Genomic DNA, 24,598 nt, shown 5'->3' with positions numbered 1-24,598 from the left:
AGGACAGGGAGAGGGAGAGAGAGAGAAGGAGAGAGGGAGAGCCACTATGTGTATATGAGAGAGTGATAAACCGTGATAGAGGTAGAGAGAGAAAAGAGTGAAAGAGTGAAAGAGCAGCACGAGAGCTTGATGCCTCCACTGAACAATTCTTGGAACAGGTCTTGAATGGTAAATCCACAGAGTTTCTGCTAGCCCATTGTAGGAAATCAGGTGAGGTTACAGGAGCAGAGAGGGAGTGGTGAAGCAACTGGAGTTTAAATGGACAGTGTGTCTCTTGTGCTGCTACATGTTAGCACTAGCATTGTTTTTGTTAGTTGCTTTGTTTATTTTTTGATTTGAGGAAAAAATACCATTATGTGTTCTTTTTATTTTGTGTGTGTGTGTGTTCTTTAACAAAGTCCACAGAGGGAAGGTGACTATTGATCCCCATTGTGTGTCAGGGATGGACTCCTTCTGGAGCTCCATCTCCATTGTGTGAAGCAGATGGAAAGGGCCAGTGGATGCTTGTTTACAGAACTGCTTTCGCCACTCCATGAAAATAGCTCTTGCTCCACAACACAGAACCCTCGGGTAGATGTATGCACGTTAGAGAGCGCACCATTAAAGGCGACTTGGCCAGTCCACAGAAAGCGCACGCTGTGCCTTTTTATTTCACAAAGAATGTATTAAACCTGTGGCCGATCGCGCAATCAACACCTCACCGTCCTCTAACCAAAATGTGTGACCCCCGCAACTTAACGGTGTCATTCAGTCACATGCGCAATTGAACGGAAACATGGAACCTCCGACCAACATTAAAAGGAATCAAGAGTGTAGCGAACAGGACATAGATAATCTAAAGGTTTCTAAAAGGCAGAAAATGTTCATTCCAAAACAGACGTGCGCTGTCCACAGCAGTTTTCATACACACAACAGTAATAAGTAATCAGTCACTACTTCTTCTCCCATAATCTTTCCCCATGACCCGTCCACAAATGCATATGTATAATTAAGAAGAGCGCAACTTGGCATTCTGCGTTCCTGTAGCAGTCGAAATGTGGCTTTGGTCATGTTTACAGTCTGTTTGTACAGTCCCCAGAACATACTATGTACATACTATGCCATTTTTAAGGGACATGTTATTACACCTCAAAACATGTTATTAAATCTGGAGACCTTAACCTCCTGTGAAGGTTAAAGGCAGGGTGCTCCAAAGTACAGAGTCTTTTTGTCTTGTTTCTTTTAGCCACAGTTCCTCTGCAGCAGATTCTGAGTTCTCCTCCTGGGAACCTGCTGCAGGGTATGTTTCAGGCCTCTCCCTGCCCTTGATTAGTTGAATACACACGAGCCAGCTTATCAAGGGCATCATAATTATCTTACAAGTTCAATCAGTTCGGCTGAAGCAGGAGAGAGCTCTAAAACGTGGAGTGCAGTGGTAGTTTCTCAGCCACGTGAGTGAGAGTCGTTGCAGTGAAAGAGGTGTTCACCACCACGTTTCATCCCAGCATGCTGTCTCCAACGGCTCTGTTGTCGACATTGAACGTTCCACGTGACGGAGTAGAAAGCCAAACCTCTAAACAGACTGCATACATATCATGGGAACGAATGTTCTGAGGGGATGTTTTCAAAGGACTAACTTGGGGGATTTCTGACAGTTGATGTCACATACAGTCAAGCACGGAAGATAAATGAGAAATGTTTAAAAACACTGATGGGAGATAGGGCAACACCATAAAAATGGGCCGTGTTTTGGCACTCCGATATCCAGCTGTCTCTAATCACTTCTGATGTTTTGTCCTAAGCTGTCAGAGGGATGTGAGTTATTACTCTGTGACAAAAGGCACCGAACAAACCTTCAGGTTTTGCCTCAAGTAAATGATTTTAATTAGAAATTCAACACACAACTCGGTACATGCCACAAGTCTGTCTCTCTTCTGATGATCCAGCCATGTAGTATGTATTACCCTAATATTTGGACTCATTCGATGCTGCTTGATGCCCATGGAATTACGTTTCAAAAGTAGCCTGATTGCTTTGGTATAAGTCTGTTTGGCACAGGAGAATTATAATGAATAATAAATGATAACACTAAAGTACCCACCTACTGGCAGTATTGAAACTGCTATAGGAGCCGTTTTTGTAAAGTAAATCTTTTTTTTTTAATACAGTATTTATTTGCAATGTGCTCCCTTTTTTTTTATGTCATCCCAGTTCACAGTCGGTAATTGTAGATTACCTGAAATCAGAGATGGCGTGGCCAGGTGGGTTTGTTTCTGATTCAAGCACTCAGACAGAGTTTATGTTTCAGTGAGACTGTAAATAATGTATGCACAATATTAAAGTCTTATTTATTGAACTGTGAGTCGACGCATCTAATTGAATGTATCTCACATAATGTGGTGGGTGAGTCACAACGCAGGCTGTGGATTATTTTTCAGTGAAAGCACTTCAGTAGTGTCACCTTGTAAGATAAGCCCCTTTCCAGCGTTCACTCCTGAAAACCCTCTAAAGAAATGGCTGAATGGCTGAGTATGCTGTGTCATAAACCACCACCTTCGTGGATATAATGTTCTGTACAGTACAATCCTGTCTTCTCACTTTCTTTCAATGTGGTTTCTTTCTTAAGAGAGTCTTACCAATGACCTTGAGTTCCTTGCTGTGTTATGGAGACATCCAAGTGCTCCTTGTTTTCAGCTGGCGGCAACCCCTTTATATTACTGCTAGCTGGCTAGCCAGGTGGGATAGAGGCTGGAGAGGCAGAACAGCTGGTTAGCTCTTCGCTACTAGCACATAGTAGAAAGTCCGCTCCCCATTTGACCCCAGTGTGCTTTGTGGGACCAGCAGACCATGGTGTGACAGAAAAAGAGTCGATATGGGTGTTTTATTTGATTCAGGTCAGGAACTCCTCTTTTGACCAGGACGGCCTGGTTGAACAGGACACTGTTTGGGGCCTCCCCCCAGAAGGATTGTAATGTACAGAAGACCACGAACCAAGAAGTATCGTTGCAGCTCGCTGCAGAGTTACAGGAGGTCTTGGGCCGGGCTAGTCTGGGAAGTCCCGCCCCTCTTCTCCGGCCAATTTGATTTAGCCTCTGAAGGGGGTCTGGCAAACTTAGGATAGCAGTTCACTTCAAGATTTCCAGAATCCTTGGAGCCAATCACAAACTGGCTTTTGGCTACCTGGCGCGCCATTGGCGGATTTAAAATAACCACGTCTACCGTAACAAAAGCGAAACTTAAGAGAAAAGCACAGTAAACTATATACTGCTCTCGCGGCTGTCTTGGATGATTTCAAAGGCAAGTTTTCTTTGAAAATAGAACAGAAACCTGCTCTGGAACAATTCATACAGAAAAAAGATGTGTTTGCTATATTACCAATCGTTGTATCCTTGTATAGTATCATTGGTCTGATTGGTTAAAGGCGTGTCCAATTACGTGAGTGAAGACTAACTGAGCAAATGAAATGCAGTGAAGGGGCGGGGAATTCCCAGACAAGGGCCGGGCTGCACAGTGGCCGGAACTCTCTGATCTGGCCTGATCCAACTCCAATGTCGCAGTCTAAGCTGGAGAGATACTTCTTTGGAGCTCAGCTCAAGCAGTACACCAGACCACTCCCTCTTGTCCCTGACCTGCATGCTGAGATTCAGCCCTCCCCTACACCAACAGGGCACCCGTGCAGGGCTTCACAGCATACAGTACCAATCAAAAGTTTGGACACACCTTCTTTTATTGAGAAGTGTTTTCTTTACTTTTATTATTTTCTACATTGTAGATTAATACTGAAGACATTTGAACTACGAAAGAACACATATGTAATCATGTACTAAACAAAAAAAGTGTTATCCACCATGTAGAAAATAATAAAAGTAACTTTTGACTGGTACTGTATATCGCACTGGAAAAGGCTGTGGAGCAGGGCAATCTCCAACGGTAGAATAGATAGTGGCCTCATATCACGTCCCTATTTCAGCCACTTGGCCTGATAAACCCACACTACCCTCCAAGCCATGTAGAGTGACGGCAAAATCCTTGGTGACAAAGCTTATGATGTGTCAGTCAGGCATGCTGTGCACTGAACACTTTAGCTATGTTGCAGCTCTATCAGGCTGACCCAATTAGGGAACTAAGCATGCACATTACAAAGGAAACAGTTACAGAGCTAAGGAAACCTACCGACCTGGCCCTCCATCTCACAAAATGCACAGCGCAAACCCAGGGCTTTGGGGCAAACATATATAACTTATTGCTTATCAGAGCCACAGGTAAGGACACTACTTTGTTTTGGGGAAGATTTATCGTGACTGCTAATTGGAATGTCTATAACTGAGGTCAAACCCAAGGCAGAGCTATGGTTTTTCTGGTGGCCGTGCAATGACATCTGTGGCTCAATCTGGCCCAGCTGCCTGACAAGGTGAAGGTGCCTTTGCTTTATGCCCCAGTGACAGCCACAGGCCTTTCTGGCGTGGCAGTGGAGACCATGAGAGAGAAGTTCGGGGTGGCTCAAAAGGGCTTTGCAGCCCTGAGGAACCGAATGCCTCGACGACCTGGGTCACGGTCAGCCAGGCACAAATCCGTTCGCTTCCCCAACAGTCAGCGCAGAATCGACATCGATCCACATAGGCAGCTGTCAATGGCCCCACGATAAAGAAAGTGGGCTGGCTCACTGTATCCCACAACACAAACCCTGCCCCATGTTCTCTGGGTTTGCACCTTCAAGTGTCCACACAAGCATACATCTCAGCTCCCTTGACCCACAAGTCATTGAGCGATGTGCAAATAAATGTTATACCAAGCATAAGTTGTGTCCTTACCTGTAGTCAACCTGACTGTTGTCAATATGGTACCCCAAAGCCCTCAGCATTACCTCTAGCTCAGGGATGAATTGTCGCTTATCTACAGTTAAAGACATTCCAATTAGCAGTCACAATAAATCTTCCCCAAAACAAAGTAGTGTCCTTACCTGTAGCTCTGATCAGTTATCTGCAATAAGTTAAATATGTTTGCCACTAAGCCCCTCAGCATTAGCACTAGCTCAAGGTTGGATGACTTGTCGCTTATCTGCAGTTCTACACACTCCAATAGACTCAAAGTGAAATTAACATGAGCCCATAGGCCCTGGAACGCTGATAAAGATGTGATTGTCCCTCACAGCCAGGTAGGTCTCACTGCTTATCTGGACTCCTTACACGCATGCACAGTAACACCCCTCAGTTTGCATGGACTCCGCCTTGGTTCAAGGTTGTCCTGGTTACCTCAGTGACAGAAAAGCTAGCAGCAAGAGATGGATTGTTTGTGAGAAAAGGCCTTGTTCACTCCAGTAGAGTTTGGGGATTTTACAGCTGACTTTCATACTTCTGCAGAAGGACTGGGGAATGAAGCCCACTCTAGATCTGAAAGACCTGATGACATGTTTAAAAAAGCTTACACAGAAACAGGAAGCTTGTGGTGTTGTCGATCTGAAAGATTCATACTTCCATTTCCCAATCACTGCAGGGCACAGGACGTTGCTGATATTCACATTTCAAGAACAAAGCATACACATTTATCCGTCTCTACCCCTTCAAACTGTACAAAGTGTGTGGAGTCAGCAGTATTTCCTCTAGACCAAGTCAAAGGCCAAAGGCTGGTCCAATACATAGTTGTGAGCTCTTCCCCAGATAGTCTAGGTCCTCCCCTATGGAGAAAGAGTGCCTGGTTATTAAATAAGCATGGGACACTCTCAAATATTACCTGATGGGTGAAGAGTTGAGACTGACCACCGGGCTCTGCAATGGCTGCACCGTATGAGAGGCAGTAATGCCAGGATTAGACTCTGGCATTTGTCATTGCAGCCATATATTCACCATGAAGTACAAAGCTGGCCAGGTCAATGTTACTGCAAAATTCTTGTCCCGCCTCTGTGAGGGGAGCGAAGCATAAGGAGGGGGGTATTTGATGCTGCGCTTCATAGGCGTGGCTTTACTGCGTCCTGATTGCGGGCGCAACAGACTGTCTTTGCACTTTAACCAGCAATAGTGAGTTTGACATTCATTATTGTGCATTACCACGTAACATTCTGAACTGGTTTAACTTGCGTGTGTGACGTGTGAAGAAGCAGATGGGTGAGCATGTGCCGTTAAACGGCGTCAAACATATAACTCATACTCATTCATTTGCTGTTTTTTTCTATATTTTATTGCACAACTGTTGTGCTGACAAATCTCTGAGATTTGCTTTTGTACGCAGCATGTGTAAGGACAATTAGAGAATACATAGTTTAACTAATCTGGAATTTTTTCAATGATGAATGTGATATAAAATTGTTTGTTGTCATTGTTGTGAAGGCCTCATAAAATTAGTAATAGTATAATTCTATAATATAATTGGTACCATTTTAACTTGTTTAGCTCATTTTTTCTCCCAATATGAGATATCACCTCTGTGTTGTGGGCCTATAATGAGATGTGCCAATCAGGGGTTTTACCTGGGAAAAGGGTTGGAGTGTTAGTTGTTGAAAAACATTTTGGTGAGGCTTTGTCTGTGCTTTTCTACAGTATCCTCAGATGTGTGAGGCCTGTTTTGTAATTTGTGCTATTTTTAGGGACATCTGTCTCAATGTATCATAGCAGCTGTGCATATTCAGCTGTTTTCTAAATATCTTTCTTTTCCTACCCACCCCCCTTTATTTGCCTGATACCTGAAACCCCCTGGTGGTGGGTGAATAAATTGCAAACTGCAGAATCTTTGTCTCCATGCTGCCTTTTGTGCCTATCCTGAAGACCCTCGACACATTACCCTTTGACACCATCTCAATTAAATAATGTCATTAATCCATGTCACAAGGTAGCAATAAACATGCAGGTCTGATTGTATTGCTCTACCAAGCCTGTCTACACCACCAGCAATTGCTTAATCCATCTTGAAGTAGCAAAGTATTGTCTATGGTTAATCCATCTCGAAATAACAAAGTAACGTCTATGGTTCATTCATGTCACCATCTACCAGTCAATAGCCAGCTCTCTGTGCAGACTGATATAAAACTGTGGCCTACACAAACCTCTGGGTCTGTTGGACAAAAGAAACATTTCCCTCTGTCTGCGTTGAGCCTGGAGGTGCCATGAGAGGCAGGTGCGGTGCCGCATGCGGTGCCCATCCATCACTCTCTGGGAGGGTAACGACAGTCGCCGGGTGCCTAATAGGTCGTGCCTCCAGACCCACAATGAGCCGCACAATGCCAGGCTCCTCCGTCCCTGGTCGAGTCCCGAGGTAATAAGGGTAATGTCTTCTCCTTGAGCTCTCACCATGACTGAGTGTGTGTGCGGGAGTGTGTTAGGGTATCGCATGAACTGTGCGAGAGAATGTGACAGAGACTGTGACAGAGAATGTGTGCATTTGTTTGCTCAATTGGAAGAGAGAGGAAAGACCACAGAGACTCATAGTGTGCCTCATTCACATGATGCATGATAGTCTGTGTGATATTCACACCGATGCATGTGGAAGTATTGAATGGTCTTCACCATTTCTTCCACCAAACAGAGAATGTATCAGGAATCCCATATTGCCCTTTACTGGAATGGAATGCTTATCATTCTTGGAAATAAAAGTGCCTTTACACAAATATTGGTGTTCAAGTTTTAACTTAATTATTCTAATATAAGTCTTAAGTCTCAGTTAGCTTTTGACTGGAGTTATAAATAGCAACAAATGTCTCTGATACCTTCTGTGGCTAGGCCTCTGTTCTCTGTCAGGGAAACATCATGCAATCTAAGAAGAGACATGCCTACAAGCCACACCATTTCTGGATGTAATTATTTCATTATCAGTTAGTAATTATAGGATAACGATTGAAGAATGGTCACAAATGTGGCTTTGGCCTTTCATTTGGGTTTCCCTTCACTATAACTACATACCTCCATAGATTTAAGACCTGACTGAACTTTGGGCTATGGACATAAACCGGATTTAACAAATTCAACGAAAGACTGATAAGGGAGGGTTGAAAACACCAGTGATCTCAACACAAAAGCAGCTTTGTGGTTGTTGTATCCTGCTCAGGTTTAATGGTTGGGTAGTCAAGTTGTTTTTGTTTAGTTGGCAGTTGTGGGATAAGATAGCTGACGTTGTACTGTGAAGGATGGGCAGTTGATATATTGGTTAGTTGCACGTGTAGACGAGAGGATTGACCACTGTGGTAAGTCCCCAACCAATAGCACAAGAAATGTTATGTCTTTTTCTGTGTTTAAATAAAATTGTGCATGAAAAATGTAATTTGGGAAAGTAAAAAAAAAAAAAGTTTTTATTCATTTGAAAGGCTCATGAATATGCCTACATATTTCCCTTTTCACATTTTCAACCAGACTTAAAAACCAGGACCAAGGGACTCATGCTCTTTATTAAGCTAGAGATCACCATCTAAACTGAGATCAGGAGAGTTTGAAGCAAAAGTCAAAAGTGAGACGTAAACATACATACAATACGTAAACACAAACATAAATATAAATACCAGATGAAACTAGAACCTGGACTTTGACCCAAAGCAATTTGTTGTAGAGACTGCAAAGCAATTATTAAAGAAAGGTAAGAAATCAGCTGGTAAGTCTTCCCTCTCCCTCTATTATTTTCATACATCAGGACACCCCTGGACCATTTTTCTGTTTTATACCACAGTATAGTAATGAGGTGCTCTAGGGGCATTCAAAAGGTATTTGTTTATTGCATTTGTTTCTTTTTAACCCCACATTTAAGACTTTAGAAAATGATGTGTCAGCTATTGAAGATATTGGTATTGGTGTGGAACATGTTGAAACGTATGGCCAAATCTATTTGTAGGGTGTATAGAAACGTATTTTCAAATTAGAGCAAAAATTTAAAAATGAACAATTCTGTGTGTAATGACCTGGAGGAGAGGAAGGGCTGTAAGACATTTCTTCACAGCTACAAAAACAAAATGATTGATGCCCTCTTGCGATGAAATGATTGATGCCCTACAGGTGGCCTGTCAAATCTGAAGCTGGGCAAGCCAGTACTACACTGATGACATGAGACAAAGAGGCCACAACTTGTACAAATTTGCCTCTTAATTTAACATTTAAGTTTCTGCTCTTGTTACTTTTCTGTGGTTCATACAGTATTTTATTCTGAGCAAAGCTTTCTATAAATAGCAAAAATGTAAGCCTATTTTGTATGACAAATTACATAGATATACAGTGCCGCTTGAAAGTATGTGAACCCCTTGAGAAGTTAAGAGTTTTCTGTTATTTTACCATGACTTTTCTATTTTTTTCATCACCAATTTTCCATAGATGAAACGTCAGGTTTATGTTTATCAATTGCATGTACTTGTTTAGAGGGAATTGTGTGAGTAGCAAAAAAACTACATGAACTATGGAATTAGTGTTTGTGCAAAAGTAAGTGAACCCCCAGCTGCACTGGTGAAGTCAAGTAGGTAACAGATTTGGTGAAACATATTTGGGTACTTAATAAGTCAATTAAGCAAACCAATCAAATAAGACATTGTTAGAAAAAGGGTTGGGCAACACAGATTAAAAGAGAGAGGAAACCAACTAAACTACTGTAGTGCCAAGGTGTACCCACACATATCAACAATGCCGAGAGGAAAGGAGATATCCGAGGACATCAGGAAAAAGGTACTGACAGCCCATCAGTCTTTGGAAAGCTATAAGACCATTTCCAAAAGATTCCAGCTCCATTCATCCACTGTAGGACAAATAATTTACAAATGGAGGGCATTCAACATGACCGCATCTCTGCCTAGAACTAACAAATTGTTACTTTTTGCTGATCCGAACTTTAAACCTGAAATGGAAAGCTGTTATTTCCAATGGCTATTTAAAATAAAGTAAGGACAACTTTTAACAAACATACACCATTATGTGAACGATATAAGTGTTATGCTGACACCATGATTCACCATGACCGCCAGATGTGGTGGTAGTTACAGGCAAGAGCTGTTAACGAATCAAGCAGAATGAGAACTGCTGATTTGGAGACAGGTCTTGCCAACCAAATTCTTTACATTTAACAGTCCGTGAAACTTCTGAGAAAAACCATAGCAGAAAAAAACACATTCATGGTAATAGACATATGTGGTGCAACAACTGTCAGAAGTGAGAGGGCAGTTCCTTCATACAAAAGCCTGACTGTCACATAGGTCTGAATGACATTCTTGCCAATCAAACATCATAGCACAGCGACTTAATCTCCAGGATTATTCATTGAAACCATGGTGTCAGTTTCCATCTGTATACTGCTGCTGTGCTCAGGTGAGTTGAGGAAAGCCAACCCTTGTGTGAGACCGTCAATAAATCAACATAAAAGCTAATGACGCTGTCAAAAGACTAAATTTGCAAATATCTTGGTCTGTTTTTTTCAGTTATTTGTGGATATGGGAGCTGTGCAGATGGAACACATGTGAAAGGTGTTGGGTCTGCCTGGGACGGGCCTGGAGAAACCAAGGTAAGGAGCCATCATCCAGCCGAGGTGACGTGTCGTTCTTCTCTGGGCATCTCACATTTGAACATACTTCTGTGGTTATTGATTAATTGACTGGCTCTAACTGTGGACCTATATTTTCACTCAATTTACTTAATGGCCACAATACATGTAGGCATGATGTAGGCCTATGTATTTCAATATGCATTTGTCATCACAGGAGAAAACCTGTAATGTCAAATTAACCAAACCAACAGATATTTTCCTTGACCTAAAGGGTTTACTAAAATGAGGTCAGTGTAGGTTACAAAAAAAGAAGGTTGTTTAGTTCAAAGTCAAGTTCCACCTTGTACTAGTAGTAAAATACTTTTGCTTTTTGTGGACACATTGCATTACGGTGAAACATGGTTTAGTAATTGCTATGTAGGCTATTTCATGTCATGACTCAACGACCAAGAAATTGCAGCTGTCTGTCTTGGCAGCGCACTAACCATCAGGCCAGTTCATCTTGACTCTGTGCTCTGAGACATGCTTCCAGAAGGCAAGGTGACTCTGAGGATGAGCATGTTCTAGGGAGTACACCAATGAGTATGACCTTTCCACCTTGATGTGAATAGATTAGAGACTTCATTCATATCAAAAGGAGGCGATACTATTTGTACTCTAGTATTAGGGTACAATACTATTTGTACTCTTACTAAATCAAATCCAGAGGTCAGCAAAATTAGGCTACTGTCATGCAATAATGAAGTAAAAATTATTATTTTCTGCTCTGTCCTACTCTCTTTTTACAGACTAAAGGCATGGTTTCCATTCAGTGCAAGATATGTAAATTTGTCCTGAAGAAAGTTAAGCAATCATTCGGTTCTTCAGAAATTACCAAGGTAAATTGGAATTGTAAACTCTTTCAATCTCTCTCTCTAACAGTCTTATGCAGTCTTCATTTGTATACTGTTCATAGGAGGTGTCAAGACAGAGAGCTTAATGTTCTTTCAGACAGAGTTGATTTACTCTCTCATCTCAGGAAGCCAATAGTAAACATGTCAACCGCATCGTATTAATTAATTAATTTATTTTTACAGGAAGAAGTGGAAAAGAAACTGAAAGGAATCTGTAAGAAAATTCGTGTATTCAAGGGAAGATGCCAGAAATATGTTGACAAAAACATAGACAAATTGGCTGACGCCTTTGTAACAACTCAAGAACCTGAAAAGGCCTGCATTAGCTTGAAGTTTTGCAAGTAAGTCTCACTACACAAACAATATCAATACATGGAAAAATGTTTCCACTTTTCTGAAATTTCATTGGGACTGCTTTGGGATCATCTTGCACAGTACCACAGCTACACACATTTTCTACACAGAGATGGGAGGTATTATAATTAAATGTATTTAAAATACGTCTTTAGTTACATTTGAATATTTTGCATTTAGCATTTTGCTGGACAGAAAACAATCGTGTAATTTGAAGGACTACTATAGGACTGCTAAAGAGTATGCACTCATGAACGGTTTGGTGTCTTTATAACCCACAACCCAAGGAGAGTTGTTTAAAGCACTTCTCTTTCTCTTATTTTTTTCCCTTCTCTTATACTAAATGTGTTGTTACTCTACTTGTCTTTGCAGGTCCCCCCCCCCCCCCTTGACAATGAGGGGAAAAAATACTTTTAATCAATAACATTTTCTCACACAAGAGTTTGTAATTTTTTTATGCATTTGATGAGCAAGTATTTGTTATTTGTAACAAGATACTTTTTTGATGTATTTGTGCCCATCTGCTTTTAATTTGCTTTTCCTTTGTCAAATATCTATCTGAGAGACAGCCAAAGGTCATCATCTTAATGTCACCTGGATGTTTACGATGTTTGATCTTGATCTTATGTCAGAAGAATGTCTAGGCCTTTTGCCATGTTAGCAATGCTGTACTTGCACTTCATGTACTTCATCCCAATATCTCTCCAAGAACCCACAATGATACTACTTTTGTCTTTAGCATGTTATTAACTTTTATTAAACAGATTTTAGGAACTGCTGTTCCAAGGACCATGGTGGTGTCTTTTTCTGTTTGAGATGTGTGGAGGATTCATGCCACGGACATATATGAACATGTAGGGTTATGAAAGTAGCCATATAACTGCAGCTTTGTTTAGGTTGTATCAAATTGTTTTGGCACTGACCATTTTGTTTTGGACCACTATAGCAAAAAATACTGTGTACCACACACAAATGAAGTCTCAGAATTGTGTGTTTTGGGTAGGCCTACCAGAACAACATGACTTGAGGTAAATGTGAGAGGTAAATTAGTGAGAGCCATGTCTTCTAGTCTTCTTATAGTCTTATTACCTACAGTTTAGTTTCCACTGGAATTATATTTATTCATGAAGTGGCAGGGGGCAAGATTACTTCTGTGAATACTGTCTCATTTTGGTCTCAATACTGACCGCTGATGTAATTATTTCTTTGGGTGGAACAGTGATGGAGTAAATTTCACTTTAAAGGAAAAGAGGAGATTAAAGGATATTTTTCAACTTGGGACCTTCTTTTTAGATCTTTTTGGGTCGAATTGGTCCGGTATTGAGTTAGGACCGCTACACAGTGAAATCCTCTGGAACAAGCATGCACGTCAAAGTAAACCGCTTGTTTTCACCACTGACAGGCTCGTTAATGTTATTATACGGGTCTGACAACATGGGAAGCATCCCTACAGAGATACACCTGTGTCTGTTTACCTCAATAACTGTAATGAAACTGTATGGAATGACTATCTGTCGATTGGCCCACCATGTGGTGCTATAATGGACACCTATTGGAGAGCTCCTCTCTTCGATAATCGACTACAGCCACTGAATGGTGTGTAATGTAGAGACCCAAAGAAGCAAAAGGAAAATCACAAACTGCGCAAGCATTTTCGTTAAAGGCTTTGTGAGTCATTTAATCAAAACATTTCATTCATGTTTGTTTATCATATTCTGTATGCATGTTTTTTATCAAGGGATGACCAACGGTCAAAAGGACAGACAAGAGGGGACTTTTGAGCCTACTAGGGTCAAAGGTTAGGACAGACAGAAGATGTTAAATTGAAATGTCAGTTAGATAAAGTATCAAGAATTATTGTAACTAGTCACCACGAGTATGATTCGAAGATGTTCCTTTTTTGAAGATTGAAGGTATAAATAGCAACACTGATGGGAAAAGTAATGTAATTTGCTGGTAAGATGCTTGTCAAAGAGCTTTGGTTAACATCTGAAACACAAGGAAATCGCCCCCTGACTACCCATATGTGTATGTCTTGTTGACTATCGTCACAGGTTTATTGCAATAAAGAACTCTTCTGTATGTATTATTCATTAGATTGAGTGTCTGTGTCTCAAACCCTCTAACCAAAGGAAAAGGTATTATATTGTTAAATTAGATGGAGTCATCTGCCAGCAACAGTATTACCACCTTGGTCTTATAATTGAGCAGCAGGAACACTGTGAACTAGGAGGTTATCCATAAACAAGTTGTATCTGTTTGATTAGTGAGCGAGTGAGTTAATGTCTTGCTGATAAGCATTATAAACAACTTCTGTATGCTACAGGGAGTTACACAGCTGGGTGTGATGCTCATGGCTTTGAGAATGTTAAATAATCCGGTTGACTCAAATACACTCTGCATAATCTCTCCATTAACATGTTGCTACTGATCTAGCTATGCCACTCATAGGCAGGCCCACAACCTCCCACAATACTCTGGTGCAGGAACTATGTTATCACAGTAGAGGGAGACATTGATCACATCAGAGATGTCTCTACTCTTCATGTGAATTGTAAAATTAACTCAGTACACCATCTCTTCATTTCACTTCTGAAATGAATCGGGGAAATCCTGCAGAAAAAACGATTCAGTTAGTGGGTCTTCCCTTCCTAATGCCACTGTGAAGTGCAATGATTACATGGCAATAACTTCAGCCAATGGCATAATGCAAGGCAAATCATACGTATAGTTACTTGGTTATAAAGCCCAGCCCTTGATAACTGGTAACCAAGGCGTGGTCATTATTGTGATTATAAGCAATCAAAAGGGTCTGCAAAGTGTGGTCTTTTATCAGTGGGATGGTTTTAGCAGTTGAAACAACTGCAGTCCATATTTGAGTCCTGAAGTGCATGAAAATGAACAGGACTTTGGTCATTGTCAGGCTGTCAGATAATTCAAATCCTGCTAATTTTAACGCAACTTTTCACTCATGACACTTTTGTGAATGAGTGTTCAACGATAATGCATACTCTGTGAGTTCAGTTTAATCTGACCTCCTTTATCAAGTGAGGCATACAAATATAACCAAAACATCATAATTTTGCTATTTCTGTTTTTCTTCATCTTTCCTTTAAGAGAGTGAATGTTCATTTTGTCCCCCCTGATCACAGTTTAGGGTAGTCATGAGACTGGGTATGAAGCCTGCAGCACTTCCAGGAAGTGAGAATCAAATGAGATAAGTATCATCCCCTCTGCTGTGTTTTGCCATGGTTACTTACAGTATGTAGTTTGCATGTGTAATATGGCTGTAAAAAAAAACAGTATTGAAGGGTGTCAAGTGATTTTGGAGATTAGTTATTCTGAATACCTAAGACATTGCTAACTGTCTTGAAGGCATGTTTCAGGAAATAAGAATAGGTGAATAATTTCGTTTCATTTTTGTTTGTGTATTGTCATGTCTGTTAGATGCTTGTTGAAGGAGCGTTTAAGGTCCCTAGTGTGTGCTGGACATGTAAGTGGATTTTGAAGATAGTGAGGAAAGTTTGGCCTAAAGATACAGATCAGGTAAAGTTTGGTAGGCCAAGCTGGAAATTATACTCTTCCATTATACCATGAAATGCATCAACCTTGTTAGCAACAGAGACCACACCGAAACTGGAAACGGTGTGTGACAAAAATCGACCCCTGAAGTCCTTGAGCAAGAAGTTTGTGAGAAAATACCTCAGAAAACTGGAAGCTGAGGTCTCTTCTGCAGACGATGCAAAAACTGCATGTGTTCTCCTAAAAGCATGCAAGTCAGTAAGTTGGCTCGTTATAATATTCTGTTCAATGGATTTATTATGTTGAGAGAATATTATTATTTTTGCAGACTTCGGTCAAAAACCTAATTTGACCTAGTGTGTCAAGCAGCTGATGTATTGCACATACTGTAGTAAGTGTTTTAAGTATGCACATGTACCTGTGTATGTAAGGCAAAGAGTTTGTGTGGTGAACTGGAATACCCTCAAGGCCACCCTCAAGGCCAACCAACGAAACCAGTAACCACAAGCCTTTCCTGCTGTTTCATACTTTTGCACAACTTAGGCTGCTTGAAAGAGTAATTGAAGAACCAAACAAGTGTTGATCAATGAAGCTTGGGTTACGTTACCTTATTTGAAGGTACTGGCAGACATGATATCTCTGTTGTGATTGGGAGGAGTGAGCTATTGAGGCATACCATGGCCAAACTTCACACAGTAGGGCACATACATGCACATACACATCATCCAATCTTTACAGTTACAGTGACAGTTACAGTGATGACTTTAAACATGCAAACACCTAATATTACTGATTCTACACATAGTATTTCCATTCTGGCATCAGTATCAAAATGCTGTAAGATGCTGTATGCCCTGAGTATAAAACATTATCTTGTTCACAAACACCTGTACACATACACCTGCTAACTTTATCAGCCAGTGCGGGAAGTCAGAATAACCTATTCATGCCTGATTTAAAAGTCCCACCCTGTGGAACTGCCTGCTATTAACAGAGTTTTTGATCTCTTACAAGGCAATAGCTATGTCCTTCAAGGAAAGAGGAAGTTCGATGTCTGCTTTGGATGTAGAATGTTTCTGTACGGCATATGATGATGATGGGGGGAGCATACAGTCAAAGTTATGGGCCTATGTCTATATGACAGCATTCACATCTATATAAGGGAACAATCCACTGCAGTGGTGTGTGGTTCTCAGTAGAGGATGGGATTCTTGTCTGCAGCGTTATTCTTGAGCATCGCTTCAATCCTGCTGACCTGCTCAGGTTAAGTATTTGACGGTCTTTTTCCCCACCCAGGTTAGAATCATCCACTGAGGCAGCTGGACTGAATGATTAGAGTATTAGGAGGAGTCAAAGTATCATTACAGAACCTAGGTCATCTTGGGTATGCTTGTTTGAGTGTTGTCCCTCATTCAAACTGGCCATAGAAATTAATATTTTTACATAACTAAATACAGGAATTGTATGTTTTACGTTTTATGTTTATATTTTATATTGTATTGCATGTTTTACCAGTGTGTTACACTATGGTTAAATCAGTGATGTCCCAGCCACTTTTCACTTCAACCTCTATAAAATCTTTTTTATCCTGTTTTAATGTTTTGAGTCAATAATGTTGTGACAGACTATGAGGGTCATTTTTAAAGTTCACTCATTTTGTTCACAGCTTGGTCAAGTCATGAGGCTGGTTTCGAGGAACAAATTGGCGAAGAGGTGACACTTCATCCAAATCTGACATGAATCATTTCTTTACGCTGTTATGTCGCTACGATTATTTACGCAAAAAATGACTCAGGGTGGTATGAAATGATTTGCTTCTCGGGAGCAGAGCCTAACCATCTTACAAAATGTATGTAAAGGAATCTTTCATGTTGACAGACTGGGTCAGGAATTGAGGCAATTCCAGGGGCCTGCCGGGTTTGCAAGTGGATCATAAAGAAGATGAGGAAAAGCATCCCTGAAGGATCTACTGAGGTGAGTTTCAGTGTTTACACAGAATCCAGGGATGACGGAGGACACCGTGACAATAAAATACCTCAGGAAGGGACATTACTGTGGGACTAGGCTAATAAGATTCCATTTTTTCATAGGAGGTTATCAGAGAGTCGTTGGAGGCTGTGTGCAACAAAACGTTTATGCTTAAACGTGTATGCCGGTGGTTTGTGAAAAAATACATTGACCGTCTGACAAAGGAACTTTCTACTTCAGACGATATGAGAACCATCTGTGTTAATTTGAAGGCCTGCAGGTAGGTTTACCTCTTTGTCTGTCACAACATTATTGACTCAAAATGTCTTCAGTCGGTAAACTGTTGATCACTGCTCATCTCCTAGCGTAAATTGCCTTTACATTGCATTGCATAAGATCGCAATAGCTATATTGTGTCTGGTAATCATATGTAAATAACTGTCATTTTTTTTTTTAAATGAATACAAAATCTGACAAATTTGTGTAAATAAAAATGGATTGCGTGTAATGGGACAGATTCTGAGATTTTTCCAAAAACACACTAATCTATTCTTTAGTATATTTTTATTCTTTTGTTTAAAGAAATAATTTGGTTAGAAATACTCTACATTTGATGAGAATGCATGCTGAGTACAGAAAAACTAAAATAGAAAGCAAGGAATCTTTGGACATTTTTAATTATTTTCGGTAGTTTGTCCGAAGAGTTTGAAGCCTTCCCTCTGTTTGTCATTGCAAAGTATCAACAATGGAACAAAATTGTAAGTGTTACTGTGAGTTTTCAGCTATTCCATGTATCTTTACTTTCATTTGTGCATCTAGGCCAAAGTCTCTACTGGACTTCGTGTGAATGACTTGGACCTGAGGTCAAAAAGAAACAAGAGCTCTGCAGCCTGCACTTCCACTTCCTGTGTGCTTCACTTCACCTTCTTCCAGCCCTGGGCTTTATGAAATGTGTTGGTGCTTCATCTAACATATCTGATCATCTTTTGATCAGACCACCACTGTTAAAACAAACTAACAATAAAGCATCATGTCAAAAACAAATACTGTGCGTCTGCTTCAACTTCTCCAGCTGTGATAGACTTTTTGGCCCCAAGTGTAACTGTGTGCAGTGGCTAGTTGGGTGGAACATTTATTTCTGATACTGAGAATGCATATGGTTTTGTTGATAATGATCAGCGACTGGCCTTGGGTACCTAGTTTCTATACATTCTTGGCCACAGCTCATGCTTCCTCTTCATAACTGAAGGTGTGAAAACGAAACCAGATTATGAGCCATTGTAAGCTTGAGATGCCCATAAAGATGCACAGACGCACATGCATTTGTGTTCTCACTCTTTTGGAGATTCTCTTGACCTAACATTTCATGCAGATTTAATTGTAAAAGTATTAGTTTAGGTTTTGATACACAAAAATGTCCAGGCGGGGCTTTCTGATTGCATCCAAGGTTTTAGATCACCCTCACAAAAGTATCTCTCTTGGACCAAAACAGATACCTTCCAGTGATGCAGGTTCAAAATACCAGCACTGGTAAAAACAACAAAGTAGGTTGTCACATTTCCCTCTGCCTTGGTGCTTAGCTCCAGAAATAGGCCTCAACAAGGAAGAAGAAGAAGAAACTGATGACAGAAAATTATGACAGTTTCCTGTCACACATAGGGGCCATTCATTTAAACCAGGCATTGGGTTACCCTGGAGAGGGGCTAGTCACCTGGTGGTCGAATCCCGTCCCGTCAGTGCATGCTAATAGCTTATCACTAATACGCCGTAGTTGCTGGGTCACTCTGGTCACTTTTCGTATTATGTGTGTGTGTGTGCTTGTTCCCGCAAGGAACATGGTGTGAGCCCTTGAGTACACCTCCCAGTTAGCTTGCCTCTCCCTAGGTAAACCCCTGCCTGCTTTAAACTGAGCCAGGATTTTAAAGGTAAATTTGTGATAATTAACATTTCCTCCTTTTGACTAACCCATCTCTAGGTGCGCCTGCTCCTTAGCCAGCAAACTTTTTTTTTTAGTTTGTTCAAGTTTTTCTCTAATGAACAGATGATTATGGGATTCACGACTCCTGCGTGATGTGTTTGAACCTCTGTGTTTCAAAGGCTTGTGGCCTAGAGTGGCTGGCTATTTAGGTAGAGCTGTCTGGTTCCACCTGACAGTTTCTACTACAACTTTGATGTGGTAACTATAGAGCACAAGCGGTCAAGATGGTTTGATGTTTGATAATAGATTGTGCAGTTTTGCAGCCTTCATTCGGACACCACAAAGAACTCCCAGCCTAATGACACAGTTGAGGACAAAGATCGTATCAAAAGAAAACAATATTTGTTGTCACTATATTTCCATTAGGAAAACCGCTTCAACTACCCCCCAACACCACCCTCTCCCTTCGTTAAGTCACTGTGTGGAGTCATTCATATGAAAATCAGTTGCAGTTTATTTAAACCCAGTTTGATCTTCACAAAATGCTAATGCTGTTCATTTATGCTTAAGCAGTCAAAATCATTAAATAAGAGTATACTGAAATGCAGAAACTGAAATGCACAGGACCATAAAGATCAACAATTGAAGAGGTTCCAAAGTTGTTGTCTCCCCATTGGTGTCTCAAATGTATTTTAGTTGCTTTGGCCTGCGGAAAAAAGGCAGACAGGATTTGTTCCAACGTTTCTTAAACCTCTTGCCATAATAATAAGTGTGTGCAGCTTTACTGTCTGGAACTCACTTGCAGGCCTTCACAGTAACACAGATGGTTGTCACATCATCAGTAGTAGGCCGCAAGGTGAAGCACGAAAAGTGCTTTAGAAAATGAATCCCGTTCCACTCACTGGCATCTACACAATCTTTAGCTTATAAAAAAGAACGAGTCGTGGTTAGTTACCAAAAAAAAGTTCGTCGCTGATTTTCCAGTCGATTGTCTATATGGCTTTGTTTTATGCAGAACTAGAGACTTCAGAGCGTAATAAGATTTTTGTCGGGAGCCGTGCCACGGTTCGACACGTGATCATGCTACACCAATGAGAAGGCTGCTTTTTGACAACAGAATGGAAAAATGGCGGCTCCCGTGCGGTTAGAAACATCGTTAAAGATAGAGGAAAACACTTGAACGTCCTCAAAATTGGGCTAAATTAATTCTAATTAGTGCTGTATACATAGCCGCGTCCAAGAAGAACAATGAGGCAAATATACGATAATGTTATTTTTATGTTAAGTCATTTAGATCAAGTTTGACATACATGGGCATACACATTACTGACGATCTTACATGGACTGTGAACACCCAGCACACCGAAGAAATCAAGGCAAAGACTGTACTTCCTACGTCAGCTAAGGTGATCTTAACTATGAGAAATCATAGGCTTAGATGATACACAAACAATTCCATGCAACATTGTAAGAAGTCATTACAGAAATACAATAATCATCCCAACTTTAGAAATCCAGCGAGGGGGTTGACTTTTCCTCATTGATCTGGAGCACTCACACCTAATTGTAAGCCCTGTCAGACCCTCGTTTGTAATTGTGATTAACATTAAATAAGGGTTAAATACATTATATCAGTAAGACACAGCACAAAATACAGTAGTAATAAGGATAAGTGCAACGGCCCAGTGGTTGAGAAACACTACACTAGGACATCAAGTCTGAAATGCCATCAGCGGTTGCACAGTGAAGAAAAGCCATGTAAATGCTTGAATTCTGAAGTGTGAAGTTTGCCCTTCTCAAATGCATATATGTTGATACTCATGCCAATGTGTAAAAACTTCTAAACAAGCTGGGTCTTTAAAACGTCACCTGATAGTACATGGCAGGGAAGGTCCACATAAATGTGCCTGACCTTTTATATGTTTACAATATGTAAAGGCATTTTCACTGGCATTTTCATATGCAAAAACATACTATGTGGGAAAACATTTACAAGGTCTTCAACTCTGTTTGTGTGTGTGTGTGTGTGTGTGTGGAAGAGAAGACTGGAGAGAAGCCTCGTGAAGGTGCCCAGTGTGTGCACACTCACACTCACACACATGCACATCCTCATATAGGCTGTAAGGTGAACCCTGTTTCCGTTTCAACCCGCTACACTGTCTGGCATCTACAGATGTGGCAGTCATTGCTGTAAGTGTGCAGACAGATTTGCCATGCACTTTATATGTTTTCACAGGGACTGGCAACAGGACATGTATCATTGACATTACCAAGGTGTCATCAGCTCTTGGAACCAGTGTGTTTTCAGCCTTGATCGGAATTCAAACATTTTCTGGGTGTGACTCCACAAGTGCCTTTAATGGCAAAGGAGAAAAAAAAGACATTTTCTGTTGCATGTGAGAAAGATGAGTACCTAAAGGCTTTTAAAAGTTTAGGTACTAACTTAAACTTGGAGCAGTCAACATTTGCATTTCTTTGCCAGTATGTATGCCATATGATCAGTCGGCTGCTGATAATGTAAATAAAGCTAGGTTCAAGGCTTTCTGTATGACATCATCAGCCTTGCCAGAATTATCCATTCCCCCTACCACTGATGCCCTCCATCAGCACTGCAAAAGGGCAAACTACCAGGCTGCAATAATGAGGTCCTGTCTCAAACAGTGTTTTGCATGTGATACACTGTGGCTGCAAAGGTGCCTGTGAGACAGACAGATGTTTTTCTGCAGGATTGTGTTGCATAGTTGACCTATGTCGTTGCTGTAGGAACTGGAAGATAACTGTCCTTACACTGACACTAACAGTGAGGACTGAGTGTCCCTAATCTGTTATTTCTTATTCAGTTTTGTACAGTTTTATATATCATATTTCATGTTTCATAAAGAGTGTTTTTATGGTTCATTAGTGTTGTTTTCATTTGTGGAAGAATGAATGAATGAATGAACAAACAGATGGTCATTGGTATTTACAATTACTGCCTTTTATTGATACATGGAGGTTTATTTGTCACATACATAAAAATACTACTGTTTTTTCTGTGCGAGTGTGAAGAAAGAAAGATCAATAAATATTTTTCATAAATAGCAAGAGGGAGTTTAAAGAGCAGTGTGTGAAAAAAGGTGTAATTGATGTTTTATAGTCATTGTGTGTGTTCAGGATAAGGAATGCTTGAGGAAAGAAGCTCCTCCTCAGTCTCTCTGTTCTGGTCTTGTAGCAGCAGAGACGTTTGCCTGACCTCAGTGTTTTGAAAAGTCCATGGTCAGGATGTTAGGAATCCTTTACAATACCTTGGGCGCTGGTAGGTAGGTCTTTTCTTGTAGGTCTCCTGCAGAATATGGAGAGATGCTCTGATGATTCGGTGCTGCAGTCACAGGCTGTACAGTTCCCATACCAAGTGATGCTGTCAGGACACACAGCTGATGGTGCTGAACTTCCTCAGCTGATGTAGGAAGTACAGTCTTTGCCTTGATTTCTTCGGTGGGTGTTCACAGTCCATGTAAGATCCACAGTAATGGGTAGGCCTATTCCCATGTATGTTAAACTTGATGTAAATGACTTAACATAAAAATAACATTATCGTATATTTGCCTCATTGTTATTCTTGGACGCGGCTATCTATACAGCACTAATTAGAATTAATTTAGCCCACTTTTGAGGATGTTCGGATGTTTTCCTCTATCTTTAACGATGTTTCTAACCACACGGGAGCCGCCATTTTTCCATTCTGTTGACAAATGCAGCCTTCTCATTGGTGTAGCATGATCACGTGTCGAACCGTGGCACGGCTCCCGACAAAAATCTTATTACGCTCTGAAGTCTCTAGTTCTGCATAAAACAAAGCCATACAGACAATCGACTGGAAAATCAGCGACGAACTTTTTTTTGGTAACTAACCACGACTCGTTCTTTTTTATAAGCTAAAGATTGTGTAGATGCCAGTGAGTGGAACGGGCTGAAACGAAAACCGTGTTCACCTTACGGCCTATAGTGGAGAGCTCTTCTACCAACTCCGACAGGTATTTTTTAACAAAACGCTTGCACATAGACTTGAGGAAGCCTATTTTGTCACAAGTAGCTTCCAGTTTCTTTCCAATCTCATCCTGAGGAAGGGTCATCATTAACACAAGTTAACACAGTTCTTATTTAGCTTACACTACATGAATGCTCACCTGTTTGGTCTTTTTAGTGATGGACTTCTTGACCTTGTTTAAGACCCACTTACACGCCCAGCATACACCAGGTAGTTTGGCTTCGCCACGTTGGACCTGAAACAGGCAGACATGAATGAATCTGAAAGAGCCTTCAGAGAAAATCAACCGCACCTGTCTGTAGTCTGCTGAGAAATCAGGAATCTATACATTCAGTTTTTACATTTAGTCATTTAGAAGACGCTTTTATCCAAAGCGACGTATAAGGAAACTGCATTTTCACACACTTGGTAAGGAGGAGTGGGGAATTGAACTAGCAACCTTCCAATTACTAAACGACTCCTCTACCACCTGTACCACTGTCGCAGTTTTTGCAAGCAAGTTGCTTTGCGGTCTTTGTGTGCAACGTGATGGATGTTCTTACCATTTCAAGGCTGTTCTCTTCATAGTCAGGACCCTCCCAGGCATAGGCCAAAGCTATTTTAAAAATAAAACAAGCGCTAATGTTTAACATCCAATATACAGTAGTTAACAATATAATAACAATATAACTAAAATAAGTCAAATCTAAGTCACATTTTATATACTAGGCTTACTTTTTTTTCTGCTATAAAAATGTAATAACCAACATATTTCAGATATTTTGGATCACTCACCTGAACATATGAAGACTGAACCCAGAAGGACAATGGTGACTTTCATTTTGAGAGAGGAGCAGCTGTTCTTTGAATGTGACTGACACCTATAACTCACACAACCTTTTATACCGTTACCACGCTGTTTCTTTCTTGATACAGCCCCCTGACCACAGTGTGCAGTGTGCTGTGGTTAGGGCACATGTGGGTGAACTCTACCTCACATGAGGACAAACGTTTGATTTTTGTTCATGAGGTTAAAGCCATGTCTGAGTAAGCAGGTGCATTTTATTACATTTCGAAATCATCTTTACATCCAGATAACAATGAATACATTCAGTGTTCATCTGTTGCAGCTGCAGGGCATGGTGGGATAACACAATGCAGAGAGGGTGAGAAAACTCCCCTTACACCTGCGTTAACTGTTTGACTGACAGAAACACTCAACTCATCACTCAACCTTAAGTAAACTACAAGACAATTTTCATGACATGATACCATGCTGACCTTATACTTTGTTTTACCGGGCAGTTAGAATGTCAGAGGCATCACACAGGAGCCATGACCCTCCTGACCATATAAGACCTGAGCTGAGAGTACAGCCCTCACCCCAACTGCCACACATCTCCGTCCAGTCCGTCATGCTCTCCATGCATTAGTGTGTGTGGGTGAGGTATTAGGTTTACTCACTGCACATCTTTATACTTTGCCTACCATTGCACCTCATAGTGGAAATACAACTGGGTG

The 24,598-nt window shown here is 40.8% G+C and overlaps 1 protein-coding gene across 1 annotated transcript; it reads right to left on the bottom strand.

Annotated features, from left to right (window-relative positions):
* Positions 1–19,866: 19,866 nt before the first annotated feature.
* Positions 19,867–23,918, bottom strand: gnly (granulysin; the record flags this gene model as incomplete). Its single annotated transcript, XM_080850227.1, has 5 exons — positions 19,867–19,917; positions 23,058–23,168; positions 23,238–23,333; positions 23,641–23,693; positions 23,873–23,918. 5 exons carry the CDS (start codon positions 23,916–23,918, stop codon positions 19,867–19,869), a joined length of 357 nt encoding a protein of 118 aa, XP_080706353.1.
* Between the last annotated feature and the right edge of the window lie 680 nt (positions 23,919–24,598).

The sequence above is a fragment of the Sprattus sprattus genome (genome assembly GCF_963457725.1).
Source record: "Sprattus sprattus genome assembly, chromosome: 13".
NCBI lineage: Eukaryota > Metazoa > Chordata > Actinopteri > Clupeiformes > Clupeidae > Sprattus > Sprattus sprattus.
The sequence above is the reverse complement of the archived record's forward strand: the minus strand, read 5'-3'. Positions and strand labels throughout refer to the sequence as shown.